This window comes from Diutina rugosa (assembly GCF_008704595.1).
Source record: "Diutina rugosa strain CBS 613 chromosome Unknown scaffold10_size284702, whole genome shotgun sequence".
In the NCBI taxonomy this organism is placed as follows: domain Eukaryota; kingdom Fungi; phylum Ascomycota; class Pichiomycetes; order Serinales; family Debaryomycetaceae; genus Diutina; species Diutina rugosa.
The window spans coordinates 149,450-172,678 of record NW_022995117.1 but is presented as its reverse complement, the minus strand read 5'-3'; the positions used below and the strand labels follow the sequence as shown (position 1 = coordinate 172,678).

The window sequence follows — 23,229 nt, the reverse complement described above, 5'->3', positions numbered from 1 at the left end:
AAATTTAACTGTGATGAGCTACTAGATTGGGAAACCCCCAGCATTTGAAACCCATAGGCCTAGCGACATAGCAGAGTCCCTCGGTTTCAATCCCATCGTAACCCTCATGACGCGTCCATTCCGTTCCAACGACGTAACTTGTGGTGAACATGGCGCCCTTTCTGTATACATCGGCCTTAGCATATAATACAGCACCACCGACTGAATCCAATGGAACGTAATAGTCAAGATCGCCTTCATGGCTATCCTTTTCTCCGTTCTTATTCTCGGCAAAATGGTTAAAATGCCACATGTTGTGATCATCGTGAGGTGTCCATTTCTGATCCCATTCATCCCACTTGTTTTCATCCATAAACCTCAAGTCGTCATCATTCGGTTTTGCCCGTGGTCCTCTCCATGAGTTTTTATCGTAATCGGTGATATCACCCACGCTGATTCGTGGCACGATTATATCGAGATCCAGTTTAATGAATTTCTCAAGCGTATTGTTATAGGCAAAGTCCACGACATCGGCATCGATAAATAAGGTATACTCATGATCTTCCAAACTGTTGTATAAGAGGAAGTTCCGCGAGCGAGCAATATTCCGACGACGCTTCCGCTGAACGTAACTTCTGTGGCGTTCGTCTCTTGTGAACCCGAGGTCTTTCTCAAGAAAAGGAGCGTAAATGAGGGTGACCTTGTTCACCATATGCGGCTGCATCAACCTATTGATCCTGCTATCAACGTTTCTGAATTCTTCGTGTGATGCAAATAAAAATGCATACGAGTAATCGTAATCGGGTTGGCGTTGAGACTCGAGGGTATTCATGAGATCCTCGAAATTTCTGTCCTTTCCATATGATCCACTACCGCCAATAGAAGACAAGAATAAAACAGAAGGCTTGGGGCCAGAATAGTGTGTATCATAGGTTATCTTGGTAAAATTGGCGTACACATCATGAAATTCCACTCGCTTGAAATTTTGCACCGGTCTTGGAGTATCAACGACCTTTAAAGGTTTAATCAGTAAAGGTCGTTCAGGTAATGCAAAGAATACAAATGGTAGTATCACAAGAATGACCACACAGGCTGTCAAGACGAGTCTCGGGATCTTCAACATGACTGTCACTAAAATTAGGGTGAGTCGCGAAGTTTATATACGATCCCGACCATACTAGACCCTTGAACAGCCACACTTCGCGCAGTAATATACACAAGAGGTCCAAAATCTAAGGAGAGGCATATCGATAACGAATACCCATCAACTTCCATTTTCTTCCCTGAAAGAGAGAAGCATCTACGTAGCATTTGTTGTGAGGTGTCCCATTTAGTATGGCTCTCAGCCCATTTCGATTCATTCCATATACAGGAGCTTCCACACAGGAGGGTATTGTGAAGAAATTGCCTAGCGATACATTTACACGAAGTCAGCACCGCGTAAGAGTCACTTTTGGGTTAGATCATCTCTTCGGAATGCTACACGTGGCTGTGCATGCCCCTTACTCTTGAAGGTACATATGCATGTTGACCTAATAGGCTGCGTTGAACAGCGTCTGACTTGGGGACAGTATCATGTTCACTATGGTGCTATTGTAAGAGCGTTGGGCTTACTCCAGTTCTGGTGGATTGTGGGCTAACCAAATTGGCAATTCTCACGCCGTCCTTCACATTAGTGCTGCATGTCATAGAGTGCGATTTCTTGGAGAGCGCCACCAATCGTCAGATGTTAACACTTTTAGACTTGGGAGATGACCTCTTAGTTACTGTCATACCTCAATACCTTCGACCCCGTGATACGCTTCGTTTATCATTAACTTGCAAACTGGCTTATGCCCGCTTCTGGTACCCACAGTCACCCATCTACAAGACATTATACAACCAGTTATTCACGAATAACGACAATGACCATACTACAGTGGATCAAGGATTGACATGGGAAGAGTTGTTTCGGTTGAGAACTGATCCTGACCAGCGATTATATACTTGGGGCCTGGGAGCTCATCGTCGCCTCGGGTATGACATATCCCAAATTCCCTTCAGGCAGCGGAACGGCGTTGGGATACCTTATCCACGAAATGTTTCAGAAACAAATGGTCATATTATCGTTGATATTAGGGCAACTGGTTATGCCTTTTTGATCTTAACCATCCTGGGTCAATTATATTACACTGGGTGGCTGTTTCGTCAAGATGTGGGTCATCATACTCCAAGTGCATCAAATATCGATCAATGGGCACCAGGGAATCCAAACGAGTCCCAGGAAATTTCTCGTGGTCGTTTAGGGACTTTGTGGTATCGATATGATCGGCCAGATGATGCCTTCGATCGCGATCCTCCTAGTGGTCGACGTCGAGCTCCCAACACCAATCTTGAAGGTCCCCCCGAATCTAGAGGGGTTGACTTGTTACTGCCTTTAAGTGGACTTGGCTTTGAACACATTCTTCGCCCGTTTCAAAGCAAAAGTGACGTAACCGATGCGAGTGACAACGTTTTCAAAGCTGGTCAATCTCCCGCTCACTTTGCATCTTCTGCACAAAGTCAAATAAAGGAGAGTGATTCGATCAAACCGTTACGTTTACCCTATGACGCACAACTTATACTGATTCTGGGTGGTCGACAACATGTGATTGCACTTGATGACCAGAACCGCGTGTTTCAATGGGATACAACTACCAAAAGTTCTCAGGGCGTAGAACTTGATTTCGGTACAAGCGCTTTCATCAATAAGATCCATGCTGGTTGGAATTTAGCGGCCTACTATAGCGTTGATGAAGGTATCAGAGTCTGGTATGGACGTGAATCAGTAACCCCTACTCTGGGGCCGCGAGTCAAGGCCACACTGGTAATCGTACCACATACAAAGGGCGAAATCGAGGACTTTGCGGTTTTGACTGATTGTGTTTTGTTCATCCGAAAACTGAATGGGCGACTCTATCGAGCATCGTGCCCAGCGAGTGCCTGGGTTGAATCGGAAGATGAACCTCGAGTGGAAGAGCTCTCCCCGGTCGAGGCGTACAATGAATGGTTAGATGACTACAACCGTTCCAATGGAACCGACCACAAATTCACTCGCATCAATAGTACCTATCGAAACTTTGTTTTGTTCACTAATGGCGACCAAGTATTGCTAGGAAATTTGAACAACTTAGATGCTGTTGATTTACAGCCGGCACTCCAAAATCGTCAAATTAAGCTGGTGGTAATGGGCGACTACCATTATTTGGCATTAACCGGTGATGGAAAGTGTTTAGCTTGGGGTTTAGAGCTGCAGAATTGTGGATGCTTGGGTTTAGGCTTTGCTGAACCTTTAGTTACAAATCACCCACAACAAGTCTCCAGGGAAAACGGTCGAGCTCTACTAGTCAAAGCTCCTATTGAAGTACCACCTCCGGACGGTCTGAGGGCATGGGTGCAGCTTGCCGCCAGTGGATGGCAATCGGGAGGTATAGTCGTATAGTTTAATTGAAATCATTGGAAGAATATCTCGTTGAATCAAGCATAAGTGTTTATATGAACGCAACCGATTAACGGCGTTTTCTCTGACTTCGCTTATACGACGGAGGCGAGCGCCGAGAAATTCGCGCTCGGAGTGACCCATTTTTCTCTCACCAAATCGCCATTTGCAAACCACATAGCCGTCCATGTCGGAGCATCTTTCGGTGAATCTGCCTCGAAACAGAGGGAGCTCGTTTGGTCAGAGTACCCTGCCTATTCGAATTTCATCAAACTCGATCGGCTCAAACCATTTGACTCCAACCACTTCCACTCATTCCACCAGCAGCGCCACGCGCCAGCGACGGTCCTCCCTGATTATACAACACTTGGAGCCTGACTCCCACGAAACAAAGATTGACCAGCAGTTAAACCCGAATCTTAATGCAAACTGGGTCAACTTCAAAGGTGCGTGGATTGTCCACTTTGTTATCATCGTGTTTGTCAAAGTTTTTTTCAACTTCTTAACGGTCCTCGATGATGACTGGAAGTGGACATTGACGAACTTAACTTACAATATCGGTCTGTATATCATGTTTCATCAAGTCAAGGGTATACCGTTTGAATTTAATCTGGGGGCCTACGACAACTTGACTATGTGGGAACAAATCGACAATGGTGACCAGTATACACCGACGAAGAAGTTCTTGATGATGGTTCCCATCTGCTTATTTTTGATCCTGACTCATTACTCCCACTACAACCTCAACTTGTTTCTTTTGAATGGCGTGCTGTGCTTGTGTGTAGTGATCCCTAAATTGGCGATCTCCCATAGATTGCGTGTGACTCTCTACTGAAGAAATCGAATGAAATCAATGCAACAGCGACTATGTTTGATATCAACATATCAATGGCTTTTTTGGAAAGGAAACCAACCATTGAGATATGCTCTGTCCCACGTGACAGTTCCTATTTTTTTTGCCTGCATGCACATAGTTAGGGATAAATTTAACCTCTTTGACTCCTATTTGTAAAGGTACCCTAATTAGCTTGTCAATGAATATTATAAACCTTCGTAACTAATAATCATCGATCATCTTGAGTTTCATGGTGATTGGAAATTGACCTCGTTTCTTAGCCGAGTCAATTTTGAGTCCTTATGCACTTATTATGGATTGCTCATCCTGCGCGGACTCACAAAACTGGGGTGACTCCGATTTAATTGCACCCCGATTGAAAAATTATATAAGGCGCAGCCCCGTCTACCAAAAATTATCACCAACACAATAATGGCTTACAACCTTTCGGAAGCGCACAAGATCCTCGTGTCGTCCTCGCTCAAGGAATCTGACCCTGAAGTTTACGGTATCATTCAAGATGAAATTGACCGTCAAAAGCACTCGATCGTTTTGATTGCTTCGGAAAACTTCACCACCACTGCCGTTTTCGACGCTTTGGGGACCCCCATGTGCAACAAGTACTCTGAGGGTTACCCTGGTGCTCGTTACTACGGTGGTAACGAAAACATTGACCGTATCGAATTGCTTTGTCAAGAAAGAGCCTTGAAGGCTTTCCACTTGACCCCTGACAAGTGGGGTGTCAACGTCCAAACTCTTTCTGGCTCGCCTGCCAACTTGCAAGTGTACCAAGCCATCATGAAGCCCCACGACAGATTGATGGGTCTCGACTTGCCTCACGGTGGTCACTTGTCCCACGGTTACCAAACCGACACCAGAAAGATCTCGGCTGTCTCAACTTACTTTGAAACCATGCCTTACAGAGTTGACCTCGAAACCGGTTTGATTGACTACGACATGTTGGAAAAGACCGCTGTTCTTTACAGACCTAAGGTGTTGGTTGCCGGTACTTCGGCTTACTGCAGATTGATCGACTACAAGAGAATGAGAGAAATTGCCGACAAGGTCGGTGCCTACCTTGTCGTTGACATGGCTCACATCTCCGGTTTGATTGCTGCTGGTGTGATTCCCTCTCCTTTTGAATATGCTGATATCGTCACCACTACCACTCACAAGTCGTTGAGAGGTCCCAGAGGTGCTATGATCTTCTTCAGAAGAGGTGTGAGATCTGTCAACCCCAAGACCGGCCAAGAAATCATGTATGACCTCGAAAACCCCATCAACTTTTCGGTATTCCCCGGTCACCAAGGTGGCCCTCACAACCACACTATCACTGCTCTTGCCACTGCTTTGAAGCAAGCTGCTACTCCTGAATTCAAGGAATACCAAGAACAAGTCTTGAAGAACGCCAAGGTTCTCGAACAAAAGTTCCATGAAAAGGGCTACAAGTTGGTTTCTGACGGTACTGACTCGCACATGGTGTTGGTTTCCCTCAAGGACAAGGGTATCGATGGTGCCAGAGTTGAAGCCGTGTGTGAAAAGATTAACATCGCTTTGAACAAGAACTCCATTCCCGGTGACAAGTCTGCTCTTGTTCCCGGTGGTGTGAGAATCGGTGCTCCTGCCATGACCTCGAGAGGTTTGGGTGAAACCGACTTCGCCAAGATTGTGGACTACATTGACTTCGCTGTCAACTACGCTAAGGATGTTCAGGCCAGCTTGCCTAAGGAAGCTAACAAGTTGAAGGACTTTAAGGCTAAGGTTCTCGGTGAAGAAGACCCTCGCTTGGTTCAAGTCAAGAAGGAAATCTCGGAATGGGCCGGTGCCTTTCCCCTTTCCGTCTAGACTGAAAACTTACAACGTTCAACACAAATTATAATGATTATATAACGATGGCTAATGAAAAATTCAACATTTCGCAAATTAACATTCATTGCAAGCCACTTTGCAACCTGTAAGCCCTTGGACTTCTTTGGTTACCAGAGATATTTCTGACGAGTAGTTGTGGTCACTTTAGACGCATCATAACTGCTTTGCTTGTAGTCCTCTAGACCGCCACTTCCGCATGTCGCATGATGATCTGTATTGTTTTAGTGAAGAGATAATGATTCTTTAAGTGCTTTAATTGGCCTCAATTGGTCACACTCCGTATACGTACGTATGTGCTTTGCAAATTTATATTACTATAGCCTTATCAGTTATCTTCTGCAATCAGAACGAGATCTCAAAGAATTCCGGGGTTTGTAATGTGTACAGCCCACTTGAAGCTTGTCTGAGTAATCATACCTTAAAATAAGTTAACGTGGAGGTTCCCGAGAGAGAATTCTTCGAACAACCCCAAAATTCATGGCATGCTGAAATTCTTCATAACAACAACTGCCATATCTTGTACTTGATTGGTGATTACCATAAGGAGGCTTTGTCCGTGTGAAGGGTACCATCCACATTGCGATGTCGAACCCCGAAATTTCGGATATTCCCGTCCTCACTCCTAGTTAATCGGCCTTGATGCGATAGCTTCATACCGAATTAGTATAAAAAGAATGGGATTTGCCTCGTAATCAATCAATCAACACATCAATGTCTGCTCAACTTATCAAATCATCTTACGGCAAAGCCAATGTCAAGTTTCTCAAGGTGAAGAAGAGTGAGGAGAACCCAAAGCACCATGAGATCATCGAAGCCAACGTCCAAGTGCTTTTGCGGGGAGGTTTTGATGAATCCTACACTAAGGCTGACAACTCGCTGATTGTGCCCACTGATACGGTGAAGAACACTATTTTGGTCGAAGCTAAAACCACTGACGTTTGGCCCAGTGAAAGATTTGCTTGTCACTTGGCTAAGCATTTCACTCTTAAGTACTGCCACGTCGTGGGAGTTGAAGTCAATATCATTGAACAGAAATGGGGACGTATTCAAATGTCAGATGGCACTGAGCACCCCCACTCCTTCCAACACCAAGGACCTGAAACTAAGCGGGTGTACTTTGACTATGACAAGCTTACTGGTCAGATCAAGATCGTGTCTAGCATTAAGGACTTGACGGTGCTTAAGTCGACGGGGCTGGAATTCCATGGCTACAATGAATGTGATTACACCACCTTGAAACCTACTTGGGACCGGATCTTACTGACTGACGTTGATGCTCAATGGGAATTCGACACTACCCAGATGCCAACTTTGCACGCGGTCTTTAGAGCGGCCAACCGTGGGGTGTTCGACCAGGCCTACGACGTAGCTCGCAGAGTGACATTGGAAACTTTCGCTACTGAAGTCCTGGCTCTGGTTCAAGCCACGATGTACAACATGCTGACTCAAATCCTCGCGGAAGTTCCTGAGATCAAGGAAGTGCTGTACGCTTTACCCAACAAGCACTTTATCTTGTTCAATTTGGAGTGGAAGGGTATCGAAAACAATGACGACTTGTACTACCCCGCGTCCGACCCCAACGGTTACATCAAGCTGACCGTCGGCCGCAAGACTGGGCCCAAGTTGTAGAGATCAATTCTTAGCCAACAGTCGTAATGTAATTACATTTGAAAAATTGTAAGAACTCGCCACTATCGCCATACTCTTGTTTTGCTTAGGCGACAATGATCAAATGGGAATAATCACATTTAATCAAAACCAAGAAGCGTTCTCAAGGCCATGTGATACCGTCGAGGCCGCGTAGTGAATAATTGTAACAAGTGTAGGACTGCTCGAACGGAGACTAAAGCAAAGCTTCTGCGAAATAGAAATAAGACACATTCATTTACTATGTACAGAGTGGCACTGCTTATTCGATGATTCTAGTCACCAAACCAGTACCCACGGTCTTACCACCTTCTCTCAAGTTGAATCTTTGGTTCAATTCGATGGGAGTCTTTCTCGCCAATTCGACAACCATTTCGACGTTGTCACCGGGTTGCACCATGGTCAGGGCGTCAACGCCTTCGGGGAACAGCAAGGTACCGGTAACGTCAGTGGTTCTGATGAACAATTGAGGCTTGTAGTTAGCACCGAAGCCAGAGTGACGACCACCTTCAGCGGTAGGCAAGATGTAAAGCGACGCCAAGAACTTGGTGTGCGACTTAACGGTACCGGGCTTAGCCAAGACCATACCTCTCTTGACTTGGTCTCTCTTGACACCTCTCAACAAGATACCAGCGTTGTCACCAGCTTGAGCTTGGTCCAATTCCTTCTTGAACATTTCCACACCAGTAACGGTGGTGATCAAAGGCTTGTCGAAACCGCCAACGATTTCAACTTCTTCACCCTTCTTCAAGGCACCAGCTTCAACTCTACCAGTGACAACGGTACCTCTACCCGAGATCGAGAACACGGATTCGACGGGCATCAAGAAAGGTTGTTCCAAGTCTCTTTGGGGGGTGGGGATGTGTTCATCAACAGAGTCCATCAACTTTTCAATGGCTTGAGCACCGATTTCCGGTTGCTTGCCTTCCAAAGCGCAAAGAGCAGAACCCATGATGACGGGGGTGTTGTCACCGTCAAAACCGTAAGTGTTAAGCAATTCTCTAATTTCCATTTCAACCAATTCCAACATTTCTTCGTCGTCAACCATGTCAACCTTGTTGCAGAAGACAACCAAGTTTTGGATACCGACTTGACGGGCCAACAACAAGTGTTCCTTGGTTTGCAACATGACACCGTCAGTGCACGAAAGCACAATGATGGCACCGTCCATTTGGGCGGCACCGGTAATCATGTTCTTGATGTAATCGGCGTGACCGGGACAGTCAACGTGCGAGTAGTGTCTCTTGTCGGTTTCGTATTCGACGTGAGCAGTAGAAATGGTGATACCTCTGGCTCTTTCTTCGGGGGCTCTGTCAATCGACGAGTAGTCCAAGAAAGCGGCACCACCCTTTTCCGACAACACCTTGGTGATGGCGGCGGTCAAAGTGGTCTTACCGTGATCGACGTGACCGATGGTACCCACGTTGACGTGAGGCTTGGATCTGTCAAAGGCGGCATAGCCTCTCACAGCAGTCTTGGACACAGCCGTGGCTCTAAGCGAGGCCACCCGCAAGGAGCTTGTCAATTGTCTGAACATGGCACTGAGGAGGAAGTGAAAATTTTTCGCATCAATATAGGTTGGATCGGGTCACGTGTGGCGTTACTTGAAACTCCGTTGGTATAATCGTATGATCACTACTTTAATATGGATAACACTCATCAAGTTCTGCTGGACCATTGTTCAATCTGTTAATGATTCTTAAGCCATCGAAGTTGAATTTAGTATCACATTTCCGTCGATCTATATTTTAAATAACAAGTGTGTCTGGGGAGATCAACGCGAAATGTGAACACTAGTAGTTCGACTCGTGGAATTAACAATTTCCAGTAATTAACAATTTATCAAAAATTATCGGTAAAAGAATTTTATTTACTTGGGACATCCGGAATTATTCTAGTAATCTTCGTTCTTCTTCTGACTCTTCATGAGCGGCTTCATGAATGTCCTCCCGTTCATTTTCGGAGACAATCCTTTCGATTTGAGCCCGCTCAGCTAATTGGGCCAGAACACCCGAGTTTCGGAAATAGTCATAGTAGAGACAAAGAGCCAAAAGTGTTCCCTGAAGTAGGGCTGCCACAAAATAGGAGATCCAAGAACTCCAATGGGAGCCTTTGGTAAAGTAAAGGGTGGCTGCGAACACAAACCCACCGGGGGTTTGAATACACATCATCCCCACTGAAAGCGTACCCGGATGTTTCAAATGATAGGTAGTCCAAATCTGAGGTACGTACTTGACGACCGTCAAAGCAGTGGAAAGCAAACCATTGGTGTTGGCAATAGCATAAAGCCACCTCTTCTTCGTGTACAAGCCCACAATCACCTCCACAAGCGACACCAACGCATGAGCCCAGACAATGTTGCCTACTCGAACAATTCGAGCGTACTCTTCGCGATCCTGCTTAACCGAATGATTAGTCCAGATGAGAACAAACACCAAGATCAAAATGGCACAGATACACTGGACACCGATCTGGATAAGATTTAGCTGAGAGTTGATACAGTTGAACGGCGACAATGCGCCCAGGTAACAACACTCACGAGCTTTTGAAGAAATGAGTATGATATTGGTGAAGGTAAAAATCGACAGCAGCGATCCCAACAAAAGGAAAGTAGCACTCAACCCTTCTGATGTCCGTTTAAGCCAGATGCGTCGGTACTGAGGGATATAACTGATGATAATTCCCAACGTGATCAATATCGAGAACACGAAATTGATAGTTGACGCACCCTCATACTTAGAACAGTGGTCTGACGCCATAACCGTTATCAATTGTAGTGAATCCGGTCCGTAGGAGGACGACACACGTGTTGGATGGTTGAGGTAGCGGGTGGGGTAAATTGGGTCACCTGTTTGTGCGTGGTTGACTAGGGTGCGAAAACCAAGATTTATGCGACCTAGACCACAACTGAGCTTTGACGAAAGACAAAGCAGTCGGCGGTTTTACGGAGGCTGTGATGACTATATAATGAAGATTATTGATACTAGCGATCAGGCAGTAGTGAATTGTCGCATTGATAAACAATAAGTGGCATTCATCTTGGAAATTATATTGTGGTGATCCTCTTTGTCCGGGAGATCATCCCCCTTTGAGATTGCATGTAAGTGATCATTCTTCAAAATTATATGAAACACTCACCACATCTGAAACAACCCACACCTGCTGCTACCACACGGTTGAATTATAACAACATCTTTTCCTGGCGCGCGTAAATTTAGTGTTATCACTGCCCTTACACGCGTACCACACCCCCCATGGCCGATTGGTTGGCAGAGATTGCTCTGTCGAGCCAGGTTTCGGCGCCGGCGCCGGGATCGTCCAAATTCATCGCTGGGGTTCTTTTGGACCTGAACCAGATCCTTGTGGAGCCGGTGTCGCAGTACGCCTCTCTCATCACTGATGGGGTGGATGAATTAGCCGGATTTCTCCATAAGGTGAATCAAGGACGTACAATCCCCAGCGCCCTCGAAAGCTTGTTGAATGGTGTGCCATTGTCGCCACATCCCCCGACTCGAAGTGTGTCTCCGATGCCGCAAACAACCCCGGCAATGCGGCACCTGGTGCTGCCGGCAGCACCACCCAAATTCAATCCACAGCAACCCTCACCTACTCGAGCGGAGAGAGTCCCGCTAACGCAATCTACACCAGCATCTCGACATCAGGGTCTGCTTGCGGGTCCACAAAGAGTCCATCCACTGCCCAACTCACCTACGAAATCGCAAGCCAAGCCACTGCCGCTCCGACAAGTTCATGATGCGGCTACTCTAGGAGCACCTCAACTTCTCCCCAGTCGTCAACTATTACCTCGAGATCCAGTGTCTCCATCACGATCGAACAACACTGGCAATGCTGACGACTCTTTTGAAGCAGTGTTGGGAGCTGCCAGACAAAGTTTAGCTGAGAAGCGGCGAATGCAGCGTTTACCAACGTCACCCATGCGTATGCAGTTCAAACCGAAAGCATCAACTCAGACGCCACCAAATCTTGATCTGGATCAATTATCCCCGATTCGACTTCCTAAAACGTTACTTGGTTTCAACTCCGCAAACAGCCTTGCCAAAAAACCATTGTCCGCTGCATCACCAATACGACAAGTCAAAACGTCGAAAATTCTATCCCATACCCCGTCATCAATTGCAAAGTCTCCCGAGTCGCGGCCACCACCACAGTCATTCCGTGACACTTTGACAAGTGGTCATTTGCAATTAACACAGTTTGAGCTGAATCAACTCTCATCAAGGAAACCGCTGGAGTTCCAAGATGCACCTCTAGTTAAGGCCGATGAACAAACCAATGTCGCCTTAGAAGAAGCTTGTGATCAGACACGACCTGTTGCAGTGCCCTCAATAACTGCAACACCAGCAAAACCCTTACCAAAGTCCGACGATGCTACTATAATCTCACCCGTGGATACCACAAAAATCAGAGCCGAATTCCGTGCCCAATCGCGCGATTTGGCGGCTATGCTGCTTAAACTGCCCTCCGTCAAAGCTTCCACATCGGTTCCTACGACTACGATTCCGTCCAAAGAGCAAAGCACGGTATCTGCGCCTCCACGAAAAGTACCGTCTTTGGTGTCGTTCTCCTCATCGCCGAAAGTGCACAGAGTGACGAAACCTCGAACTAATGAAAGTCGCAATAGACTTTTGACAGCCACTCTCAACTCGTCACCCAACAGGTTGCCGCGTGACTGGAGAACACCTCGTCATGATTCTGTAAGAGTTCCACATATCCCCAAGATTCTGACCACTCCCAAACTCACCAAACTCCCGCTGTTAAATCCTCGGACGGCTTCATCAAAGAAACCTCGAAATCAAGGAAATGCTGTGCCCCTTCCAATGGAAGCTCGTGGAATTGCTCGTAACAAAAGAAAGGAAGAGTTGCCAGTTCCACTGGCTAAGCGGTCAGCAGTGTCTTCCTCTAATACTAATGGATCAGGAGCCACTACTGCGACGGTAGCACTGTCCATGGCCAATGGGGCGGGAACTACGTTCACTATTAAGACACCTTCCAGGTCCAATGGAGCCGGAACTGCTTTCAGTACGTTGACTTCTGCCCCGACCAATGGTCATCGAAGTCTGTCGCAACAAGGTGTCTCACGCGGAGTTTCGGATACCAAGAAATCGAGCGGGGCGTTCGTCCCCATTTGGCGCCAACTAAAGGATAAAACCTTGGGAGCTCCCACCGTTTCATTGCCCACTGCTGGTACAGTGGGCACTCCTGATACCCTACCACATATATCGAGTAGCCCTGAGCAAGGCGGAGACAAAGCTTCACACAGCAATCACCGAATCTACGAGAAATGGGCTGCTAGCCCTGAACTCAGACGAAGAGTGAAGAATAACCGGAACAAGGATCCTACCCAATTCTTTGTACCGCCTCAACATTACGATTGGCGGGCTGTATTTGACAACTCGCTGTCGAAATGGCGGGCTCGAGTGTCACCATACTCCTCACCGCTAAAACGAGACGTCGAGCGTGAAGTGAAGTCATACGCTGAGCAAATGGGTTACCGATAGTAATATCTATCAATGATAGCACCAAAAAATATACAGTGCCACCATTTAGACCATTAAGTAACTGATTGATTCGCGATTAGGGTTACAGATTATCATTTGCGGGTAACTTACGGCTGGCTAATTTTATGTCATCGCACGCCCCCGGGCTCACAACGCGACTACTATAAATGAGCGACGATACTCGGACTCATTTTTTTTTCTTTGTCGACGTACTTCATAGGATCATTTCTATAGTATACGTCTCTCTTTGACTCTATTAATGAGCCATCGTTTCCAACTTGGAAGATGAGAGAACTACCCCGCAGCCCTCAAAGTGAGATGTGTTTTGCTTGTCCGTGGTTCTTAGCAGCCCGGCCATCTTTACTTGCCGAGTATCACGGTCACCTTCTGGGTGCACCGATCTCGGAGCAATGATCTTTACCCCTTTGACTATGCCTTTTCGGAGGAAAGTCGCTGGGGTGGGCGGCGGCGGTTGTCTGACAAGTTACGAATTCGAGAGAAACGGTATATTAGTCGTACGGTTGACCGGAACACGTGATGTTTTACGCAGCCAGTCGAAAGGTTTTGGCTACTGTGTAAAATGTCGCCAGTGCCTTTTCAGTAAATATAAACTTTAGGGTGCTGCTAGGCGTCAATACGACACCGGCATCACGCCGATCATTATTCCTTAAGTGGATGGAGTTTCGGGGTCCGTCAGGGTATGAGGTCATCGGCAGAAAAAAAAGCAACGTGCCACGGCCATGGCCACGGCAATGGCCACGGGAATCCGACCCTAGGGGGGCAGGGTCTAAGCCTCGCTGGCTAGCCGATGGATCCACCACTGTGCCATCATGTTGCATTGACCGTGCTTACCCCTAAACCTTGACAGAGATCGGCGAGCGGGCGCATGGTGGGACAAAACTTAATCGTGCACGGTTGCTGGTTAATTGGATAACCTTTCTCGGCATTAAACAATATACGCGGGTTGCAGGTGACAAATTCCAGCGGTTGGTTCTGTACCGATCCCCAAAAGTGACGTCGTTTCCCTCGCAGCCTCAATCTAATTATGTCAGGCATCGTTGACATTAGATGCTGACGGGAACGACAACATTTACGACGGTCGGATTTGTGCAGATCTATCACGGATGGAGAGGGGGGTGTCGCCATCAGGTGGTATTCCATTTATTAGCAACGAGGCGGCGATGTTGGGCGGCTATTTCGGTGACAACGGCTCACCACCTGATTTTGGCTAGACGTCGATGAGCGAAAGCAGCAATCGACATGAGCGATGGAGACACCCGGAGAAGGGCGGGATCGACATTGACAATCATTCATTCAAAGATATCCTAACTCCTATAAACTATCATAAATAAAAAAAAAAATAAAACGGTAAAATTCTGATGGGGTCAAGTAAACAGTTGTAGTCGCTAATCAGTGTATTTGAGCTGTTATCACCTTTTTTTGTTTTGGATTCACAAGCAAAGAGAATAGAAAAAAAAAGCACCAGCTTATCCGTGGGTGATGCCCGCTTCAAACGCGGCGTTGACGACGCTCATCGAGTAGGCGGGCCCGAACCCGTGGCACTTTTCTTGACCCCGTAATCTATTCATTATCAGTTGGATATCTTCGGTTTCTAGCTCGATCCCGGCCTCCTCCAGGCGCGCCAAGAGATAGTCCCACACGGCGCCAATCGCCAACAACTTGTCTTCCAGATCGGGCAGGGTGTACACGCGGTTGACGTGGTCGGCCTTGATCTCGTGCGAGGTGCCGTCGAGCAACCCGCGGAAGAACTGGTCCTGGGAGAGGGGGAACTCAAACGCGCTGACGTTCAGGGTGTTGGTCGTGGGGAGCGATTGCTGCGAGTCCGGCAGCGTCGACGACGGCAGCACGTTGGCCTTGAGCTGCTGGTTTTCCAGCTGGATGTTCATGTTGTGGGCACGCATACACTCGAGCTGGTCCATGAGCCGCTGGCGCTCTTCCTCCAGCTGGACAAGTTTCGCCTCCAACTCCTTTAACCGCGTCTCCTTACGTTCACGGAATGCTCGTTGTGCCTGGCGGTTCTGCGCCTTTCTCTTCAACGCCAACTCCTCCGGGGTGAGCTCGGAATCGTCGCGAGCGATGAGGAGGCGGTCCTGCTCGTTGGCGAGGTCGCGCTTCAGCTTCTTTTTGCCCCGGGGGGCGGTGCCAGCGGTGTGGTTGGAGGTGGCGCTGTTGGCGTCGCCGGCGGCGTCGTCGCCGACCAGGATGGGCAGGGCGAACATGTTGTTGCCCTGGGCGAACTGGGAGTCGCCGAACTGGTTGAAGTCGAGCCCCATGGGGGGCACCGCCATGGGGGAGGGGCCGGGGGCGAACGCGGTGGGGATGTCGCAGGGGACCAGGGCCAAGTCGACGTCGAAGGCGTCGTACATCGGCGGCGGAAGCTGCTGCTGGTCCGGGTGCGTCCACAAGTCTTCCATTTTCACGTCCATAGGGGGTCGGGCAAAGCAGCCGAATGCGTCAAAGATATAGATTTGTGGATGACGTCGATTGCCGGCAATGATTTCGCACTTGGGGCATATTTGGGCGGGTTCGGAGCGTGCCGCGTGCAGGACGGAAAAAAAGTCGAAGCGAGGCGGTATGGGGGGCCAGGAGCCCCCGTACGGGTAACGCCCACAAATGTTCACCCACCGTCAAAGGCGGGTGGGGTTGGGGCCACTCTCTCCCTTTCAGCAATATGTCTCCACGTGGAATTTTCTAGTTGTCGTCGCTCCCAGGGGTGTAGAGGCTACGGCTCCCGTCAATGTCGCGCATTAGCCTTTTTCACTAGCTCCCGCGCGGCGCTGGTGTCGTTTAGTTCAGGGCTTGGCACCGACTCACCCACTGAAACCAAACGAGGCTTTTTTGCCATATCATATCTGGCTGCTGCTGGTGTTGGGGGCGGACCAACGATAAAAATGTCGCCTGCCTCATGTGGTGGAACGCAGGGCCAGGGCTGCGTGTGCAAAACCGTTTGTCGCGGTGTTACTCCTCACGACCCCCCGCCCATGTGCACCACCACAACAGTGGCGACAGCATGAGGCCCCAAAACTGGTCCTGTAGAACCGGCTAAATTTCTCGTCGATTGCCGCCACCGGGTTTGCCGAGGACTTCCGCTGTCAGAAATAAGTGTTATACCAGGGGAGATGAGAGTGGGGCGCCGATCGGGCGATGTCGCCGTGGGGAGACATTGGGCGACCTGGGGGTGAGAGGCTTAGGCACCTCATCAAAGACGCTGACGTGACGTTTTGTGAGGTTATTCCGAAGCTGCTAGCGCTTTAGGTGCCAAGTGCGGGGGCGGAATTGTTCGGCGGAAATGTCGACACGGCTGCCGGCACTGTCGGCAGCTGCGGCGTCGCCAAAGCAACCACCTAGCGACACAATTCTCGACTCACGCCATGCACCATCGACACCGCTCTTCGGCACGATGATCACATCACCGGCCACAAACGGGCGCTCGTCGCTGCTGATGGCAATGGTCGATAGCGAGTGCTCATTACATGTACGCCTGGACATGACCAGGTGCGATGCGTCTTTCCCCCCACGCTCGGGCGCAAGTCACAAGTGAAAAGGGTGCTGGGGCGGGTGCCAGCGGGATCAGCGCAACCCTAACTGGCCTGGCTCTGGCGTGTAGGAAAAGCCACTTGCGGTGGATTGACGTGCGTTTGCCGAGCCGAGCCATCGCTGACAATATCTGGGGGGGTTTAGGGGGAGGGGGTGTGCGACGACACGGCTTACCCATGGGGCTTAGCTGGGACTAATCGTGTCGACATGACACATGTCACCGCGTCAGGAAGCGTGATGAGATCCACAGGGGACACGATGCCAGTGGCGTGGCGCCCGAGGGGTGTCATTGGTGGGCACGGTAGCACGGCTGCCGTTATTGTGGCGGGGCTCGGAGAGTGCGGCTCATGCGCACTGGCGACCTCGACCAGGCCCGCGAATAGCCGAGGGGGTGCTTCATATATAGCCAGCCCCACCGCCACGGGCGTATGCTACAGTTAGCGATGCCAGGTGCGATCTTGACACCTTCCCAAAACACCTGAGCCACCCCCGAGATCGTCTACGTGGCGACGGTGACGCCAGCGACGGGGCGTGAGGGGAAACAGCCAGGAGCAGCCTGTACCGTTTCTAATTATGCCGAAGCAACCGGGGGGCGACGACGGCGGGACAATGCCGACGACAAGCCCACAAGCATCACAAGCACGCGGTGCCTTGTGTTCTTTGTACGTTCGAGAGCCACCCGACATCGGCATCGCCTGGTGCATATCGATGACAAAAGCCGAATTAGACTTTGATCAATAGCTCACGTGATGCACCCATCGATCTTACTAAAATCTGTGAGCAAAAAAGCACCTCGAGGAACCTCCCTCATCCCGAAGATTTTTTTTCGAAGTTGCGAGAAAAAAGAAAAAAAAAAAAACCAAAATGCCGTACTGGTCTCTGCGGCGACTCGCGACCGCCGCAACGAAAAAAAGACTTATATCTACGGCGGTCCCGGCGTCGGGTACCCGGGGGGAGAAGTAGACGTACACGCATTAGCGACGACGCCGTGAGTGATTTGCACTAAACAGCCCACTACCCCGTATCGGGGCCGACATGAAGCATATCGGGTGATTGTCATGGTGGTGAGCCCCGGGGTGCTCGCGATTACCAGGTGTCGTGAGCGAAGAGATCAATGGAGCTAAGCCGTGTGGGGTTGATCGATAGGCAGGGGGTGCACTTAAATTTACGATATCACCAGATCAACTCCCGGTGACATTGCAACCGATTTTGACACATTGGTGACCTCGGTTATTTGGGACATGGCATGAATAGGGGTTACGGGATTCCTTGGCCTGTCACCTCTGCTGCTGCCTTTCCTCTCCAAGCTCTGGTTGCCGTTTACAGAGGGCGCGCGCCCTTTATCGGGCAGCTCGAGGGCCAGCCGCGGTGCCTGTTCCGGGGTACAAACGCCGTATTGTCCTGCACACAAGCGCGATAACAGAGACGGTGCCCATCGACATTTCTCCAGGTTTCACGCACCCAGCAAACGAATTTTAATTATCGTTGGTTTCTCGATTACACCCATTTTTTTTAGTTTCATTCTATTGGAAAAACCATGGGTGACAAACGCGATTCCGAAGTCGTCCAGGACTCGGTGGACTCACACGACTTTTCCAACAATAGCGTCTCGGCCAAACCCGGGGTGTGGACCCGGTTCAAGGACTCGTTCAAACCGGCGGAAGTTGACGAAAAAGCTGGCGATGACCTTGCTCTGACAGATGATTTGGAAAGTGGAGCCATGAACGCTGACGGCGGCCAGAAGGGCGAGTCGTTAAAGCGTGGTTTGAAGCAACGCCACATCCAGATGATTGCCATTGGTGGTTCTATCGGTACCGGTTTATTCGTTGGTTCCGGAGGTTCTTTGCGTACGGGTGGTCCCGCGGCGCTTTTGATTGCTTGGGGTCTCGTGCTGACGATGTTGGTCCCCGTGGTGATGTCGCTCGGTGAGCTCTGTGTCGCCTTCCCCGTCACCGGGTCGTTCTCGACGTACGCGGTGCGGTTCATCAGTCCCCTGTGGGGTTTCTCCATCGGGGTCATCTACGCGCTCATGTGGTTGATTGTGTTCCCCTTGGAGTTGGTGGCGCTGGCAATGTGTATTTTGTACTGGAACGATAAGATTAATCCAGTGGCATGGGTATCGCTTTTCTACGTTTTCATCATTGCTATCAACTTGTTTGGTGTCAAAGGGTACGGTGAGGCTGAGTACTTCTTGACCATCGTCAAGATTATCGCCATCACTGGTTTCATTATCCTTGGTGTCGTGCTTGTATGTGGTGGTGGTCCCACCCATGAATTCATCGGGGCTAAATACTACCATAATCCTGGTGCTTTCGCCCACGGGTTTAAAGGGGTGGCCACTACTTTCGTCACCGCCCTGTACTCTATGGCGGGGGCGGAAATGGTGGGGTTGGCGTCAGCCGAAACTAAGAACCCTCAAAAGGTGTTGCCTAAAGCCGTGCGGCAAGTGTTCATCCGGTTGGTGTTGTTCTACTTGTTGACGCTCATGTTCATCGGCTTCCTCGTCCCCTACAACGACCCGCAGTTGCTTGGTTCCAACACCAACTCGACGCTGCCGTTCGTCATTGCCATCAAAAACGCCAAGATCTATGCCCTCCCCTCGATCTTTAACGCCTGTATCTTGTTCACCGTGGTGCTGGTGGGTAACCTGGCGGTGTACGGGTGTCTGCGTACCCTCCATTCGCTTGGTGAACAAGGGTTGTTGCCGCGGATCTTCGGCTACATCGACCGCCGTGGCCGTCCCATGGTTGCCCTCGCTACCCTGGCCATCTTCGGTGCCTTGTGTTTCCTTTCCGCTTACGAAAACCAGGGTGAAGTGTTCGCCTGGATGTTGTCGGTACTGGGTTTGGCCACGGTGTTTGTGTGGTTCAACATTGCCCTCTGCCACGTCCGGGTGCGGTGGGCACTTTACGCTCAAGGTCGCTCGACGCTGGAGTTGCTTTACAAGGCGCCCACCGGGATCATCGGCTCCATCTACGCCATGGGGTTCTTGCTCGTGGTGCTTGTGCTCCAGTTCTGGTCCCTGTTGTGGCCCATTGGCCACGACGGCAGAGCGCTGGCGTATTCGTTCTTCCAGGCATACCTCTGTGCTCCCATCATGTTGGTGTTGTTCGTGGGTCACAACATCTATATCCGCCGCAAGTTGGGCCGCTGGGTGTTGCTCATTCCGCTTAAGGAGGTGGACTTGGATACCGGCCGTCGTCAAATGGACATGGACATCATCCGGGCCGAGATCCAGCAGGAGAAGGACGCGATGGCGTTGAAACCATTCTATGTGAGATGGTTCAAGTACTGGTGCTAAATCTTGCACCAGCTCATGATTAATGACGATTAATGATTGAAAAAAATTGTATATACATAAATTGCATGATAGAGAAAATATTAGAGTAATGAACTGATACGATTGCATAGCCTAAGTTAATGTTACTAGATGCTAACGTAATGAAGAGTGAAATTATCCTACCTGGTTTGGAATTGCATGCTGATAGTTAAGGGCACTCATTACAGGGTTACTTGTTGTCAAAGTAAGCGTTCTCCAGCAATGGCGTCACACACGAGTATTGTGAGTCATAGAGTCTTGTAAACTGCATACAATGCGCCTATGGGTGCAAAATTTTCTTTCTCAGCGCTTGCTGTGCGAGTCTCCAATATTACTGTTGACGAAAAAACTGAAAACTCCATGTTCGGTAAATGCACGACTGTTTCGTCGTTATGCGGAATCGCACTACCCCAGGTCTATTTACAAACTTTAACCATGATTACATCCAGGTATGGACCCTTCTAACGTCTCAAAACAAGGTGATTTTAAAACTACATTACAGGTATTTTCGCTAATTATAATGCTGAACTCGTCATGATAATGTATGGCCGCCGTGCGCTGCCAACCTTCAGCCTTGTGAGATTTCTCCATTGATATGTGGCTGATTGATGAAGTTTCAAATCAATCTCTAGTATATTGCGTCACAATGCTCGGATGAAGGTCCTCATCTGGTAGAACCCACTGATATTGTTACAATCGCAGCGTCTGGACGCCAGGCATAGGGAATCTAAAAGGAACTCGATTGTGCGTCGAAAATACAGTCTGTTTTACAAGGGCCATTAGGCAAGTAGTAAGATTTGTCATTGTGATGAAGATGGTATCAAATAAAGGGTCAACGTAATGTTAAATGGAAGAATTGAGTTGAGTTTACCTCTTTCATGATATGTACAGCCCAATTCTGCATATTACCCATGAACTGTTCGCTTAGATGATATCCTCTCACAAAAGTCCACGTAAAGAGAATTATTCAGAATCCAAAAGATTCGAATGTTTGTGTCAAAGTAATAGGAACTACACGAGAAGTATGCTATAAAGGCTATTGAAATGAATTTTCAATCAAGCAAATTAAAAGAAAAAAAATAGTTGAAATTTTTTTTTCAAATAATTTTAGCTGAGTGCTGCAGTATATCATATGCAGGATTAACAGATCAAGCTTCACCACAAGAATTTAGACTGATCAGCCCATTTCTCTCAACCTTATCGTAATCTAAGTGAGCGTATATTTTGTTTCATAAACTTTCCGAAAGCCAACACAATCACTGACACACAAGTTTTCCCTCCAAATTGCAGTCCTGCACATAAGAGTCAAGTCTGCATGTATTGTGTAACTCTCAATCAAATCTTTCCATCACATAATCTACACTCTAAACAAGGTTGAACAACTACATTGCGATGTATACCATTCAAATAGCACTTGTGACAGCAACTGAGAATTTTTTTAAATTTTCCGTGGAGAATTCAAAAAGTGTGATATAAAATCAGGAAAAATCGATAAAATCATTCTGTTTGCTTCATAAAATTTGTTGGCACTGGAAGTATGTCTGATGTGATTTTGGGCGAGTTGACTNTTTTTTTTTTTTTTTTTCTAGCGGAATTTTTTTTTGGACGACTTTGAGTTTGCAACGTAGTCTATTACATTGACTAAGCATTGAAACTGAGTTGTGATGTTTCTAGCAGTGGTAATTCAGGTTAAACACCTCATCTATGTTTAATGTGTATATGCAGGTGCATGAGGGAGATGCAGAACACAAGAAGGTGTGCTAATATATGTACTTGCAATGTAGCCAACCCAGTTATATCAATGTCACTGTAGTTATTGATCATGTATTCCTAGTCTGGAGGGTTTAGGGGGGCGCCGACATAGGAATTGACACATATATCACGCCTTCAATTTTAAGGTTTTGCACACAAGCATTGCATGTGCATATGGTCCGAGAACTTTCAATCAGGTAGTTCTTCACATGTATGAGACTTTAAAACGAAACAAAATACACCACTAGAAAGCATACGGCACAAATAGTTTTACAACCTCAAATGGAATTTTTCTGAATTTTTTTATAAAAAACTTCAAAATGTGTTATAAAATCAGGAAAATTTGGTACAGACTTCTAATTAGCACCATGTTATTCTTTGGCACCAGAAGTATAGTAGATAAATATTTGGGTCAATTGATGTGAGGTTTGAAGCAGTTTCAGCAATGTTAAAAGCATGATTCAACAAAGATCGATAATAATAAAGTTTTTGCTTCATAATATTTGTTGCAATCTGAAGTATATTTATTGTCGTTTTGGTTGAGTTAACGACAAAGTTGACATAGTTTCAGCACTCACACTCTTCTTGCATTATCTGCAGCATGAGTGTGTACATGCAGTACGCAAGATAATCATAGCGTTAGCAATTGCAAATTGCAAGTAAGTGAAATACGTTGGAAGCTCCATGATTGTAGCACGTTGTACTACGGGCTGCGGAGCTTCCATTTAATTAAATGGGGTATCATGTAGCTTACAAACGCGTTTTTAGGTTAATCCTGCATATAATGATTGACACTTAAAGCTAAACTTTCATCGTTAGTAGCGAGTTGTATGAGTTCTAACACCTCTTCTATGGATGAAAAAGTTTAACTATGTGCACAGTCATTAGAAGACGCTTTCAAGATGGAAGTTTAAGTAAAAAAAAAATTCTTTTTCATTTATGTTTCGATTCCATACAACACATCATGAGCCTAATGTGCACAGACTGCTGCTTTTGTTGGTCATAGCAATAGTTTGCAATATCGATTGAAAGAGACGGTGTATGACATGCTCCATAATAATTGTGGCATGCGCAAAATGCCCAGTCGGAAGTCGCAGTTAGTGGCCACGTGACCATCGGAAGTAATTTTTACGGTTATAAACCGAGGGTAGGTTTCCAGTTGATGTGGTAGTTTGTTTTAAGGAAATACGTGATTGCTGTTTGTCGTAGTGTCATTTTCAAGTTGGGTCATTTGACGAACAAAATGTACTGTTTACTCTGTAATCTGCACGAAATTTTGTGATATCAGAAGCGT

At 47.8% G+C, this 23,229-nt stretch overlaps 10 protein-coding genes across 10 annotated transcripts; 6 read left to right on the top strand and 4 right to left on the bottom strand. All coding sequences in view use genetic code 12, as the record gives it.

Moving 5' to 3' along the window:
• Positions 1 to 4: 4 nt before the first annotated feature.
• On the bottom strand, positions 5 to 1,102 carry DIURU_002407 (uncharacterized protein; the record flags this gene model as incomplete). The annotated part of the gene is made up of 1 exon (XM_034155055.1): positions 5 to 1,102. One exon carries the CDS (start codon positions 1,100 to 1,102, stop codon positions 5 to 7), a length of 1,098 nt encoding a protein of 365 aa, XP_034012823.1.
• Positions 1,103 to 1,705: 603 nt separating this feature from the next.
• DIURU_002406 (SCF ubiquitin ligase complex subunit) lies at positions 1,706 to 3,439 on the top strand (the record flags this gene model as incomplete). The annotated part of the gene is made up of 1 exon (XM_034155054.1): positions 1,706 to 3,439. One exon carries the CDS (start codon positions 1,706 to 1,708, stop codon positions 3,437 to 3,439), a length of 1,734 nt encoding a protein of 577 aa, XP_034012822.1.
• A 184-nt stretch (positions 3,440 to 3,623) lies between these two features.
• On the top strand, positions 3,624 to 4,271 carry ORM1 (sphingolipid homeostasis protein; the record flags this gene model as incomplete). Its single annotated transcript, XM_034155053.1, has 1 exon — positions 3,624 to 4,271. The coding sequence occupies one exon, from the start codon at positions 3,624 to 3,626 to the stop codon at positions 4,269 to 4,271; it is 648 nt and encodes a 215-aa protein (XP_034012821.1).
• A 432-nt stretch (positions 4,272 to 4,703) lies between these two features.
• On the top strand, positions 4,704 to 6,116 carry SHM2 (glycine hydroxymethyltransferase; the record flags this gene model as incomplete). Its single annotated transcript, XM_034155052.1, has 1 exon — positions 4,704 to 6,116. The coding sequence occupies one exon, from the start codon at positions 4,704 to 4,706 to the stop codon at positions 6,114 to 6,116; it is 1,413 nt and encodes a 470-aa protein (XP_034012820.1).
• A 735-nt stretch (positions 6,117 to 6,851) lies between these two features.
• On the top strand, positions 6,852 to 7,769 carry DIURU_002403 (urate oxidase; the record flags this gene model as incomplete). Its single annotated transcript, XM_034155051.1, has 1 exon — positions 6,852 to 7,769. One exon carries the CDS (start codon positions 6,852 to 6,854, stop codon positions 7,767 to 7,769), a length of 918 nt encoding a protein of 305 aa, XP_034012819.1.
• Positions 7,770 to 8,049: 280 nt separating this feature from the next.
• Positions 8,050 to 9,324, bottom strand: TUF1 (translation elongation factor Tu; the record flags this gene model as incomplete). The annotated part of the gene is made up of 1 exon (XM_034155050.1): positions 8,050 to 9,324. The coding sequence occupies one exon, from the start codon at positions 9,322 to 9,324 to the stop codon at positions 8,050 to 8,052; it is 1,275 nt and encodes a 424-aa protein (XP_034012818.1).
• A 352-nt stretch (positions 9,325 to 9,676) lies between these two features.
• DIURU_002401 (uncharacterized protein) lies at positions 9,677 to 10,546 on the bottom strand (the record flags this gene model as incomplete). Its single annotated transcript, XM_034155049.1, has 1 exon — positions 9,677 to 10,546. One exon carries the CDS (start codon positions 10,544 to 10,546, stop codon positions 9,677 to 9,679), a length of 870 nt encoding a protein of 289 aa, XP_034012817.1.
• A 495-nt stretch (positions 10,547 to 11,041) lies between these two features.
• On the top strand, positions 11,042 to 13,306 carry DIURU_002400 (uncharacterized protein; the record flags this gene model as incomplete). The annotated part of the gene is made up of 1 exon (XM_034155048.1): positions 11,042 to 13,306. One exon carries the CDS (start codon positions 11,042 to 11,044, stop codon positions 13,304 to 13,306), a length of 2,265 nt encoding a protein of 754 aa, XP_034012816.1.
• Positions 13,307 to 14,793: 1,487 nt separating this feature from the next.
• On the bottom strand, positions 14,794 to 15,753 carry FCR3 (Fcr3p; the record flags this gene model as incomplete). Its single annotated transcript, XM_034155045.1, has 1 exon — positions 14,794 to 15,753. The coding sequence occupies one exon, from the start codon at positions 15,751 to 15,753 to the stop codon at positions 14,794 to 14,796; it is 960 nt and encodes a 319-aa protein (XP_034012815.1).
• Positions 15,754 to 18,401: 2,648 nt separating this feature from the next.
• Positions 18,402 to 20,165, top strand: HIP1 (Hip1p; the record flags this gene model as incomplete). Its single annotated transcript, XM_034155044.1, has 1 exon — positions 18,402 to 20,165. One exon carries the CDS (start codon positions 18,402 to 18,404, stop codon positions 20,163 to 20,165), a length of 1,764 nt encoding a protein of 587 aa, XP_034012814.1.
• Between the last annotated feature and the right edge of the window lie 3,064 nt (positions 20,166 to 23,229).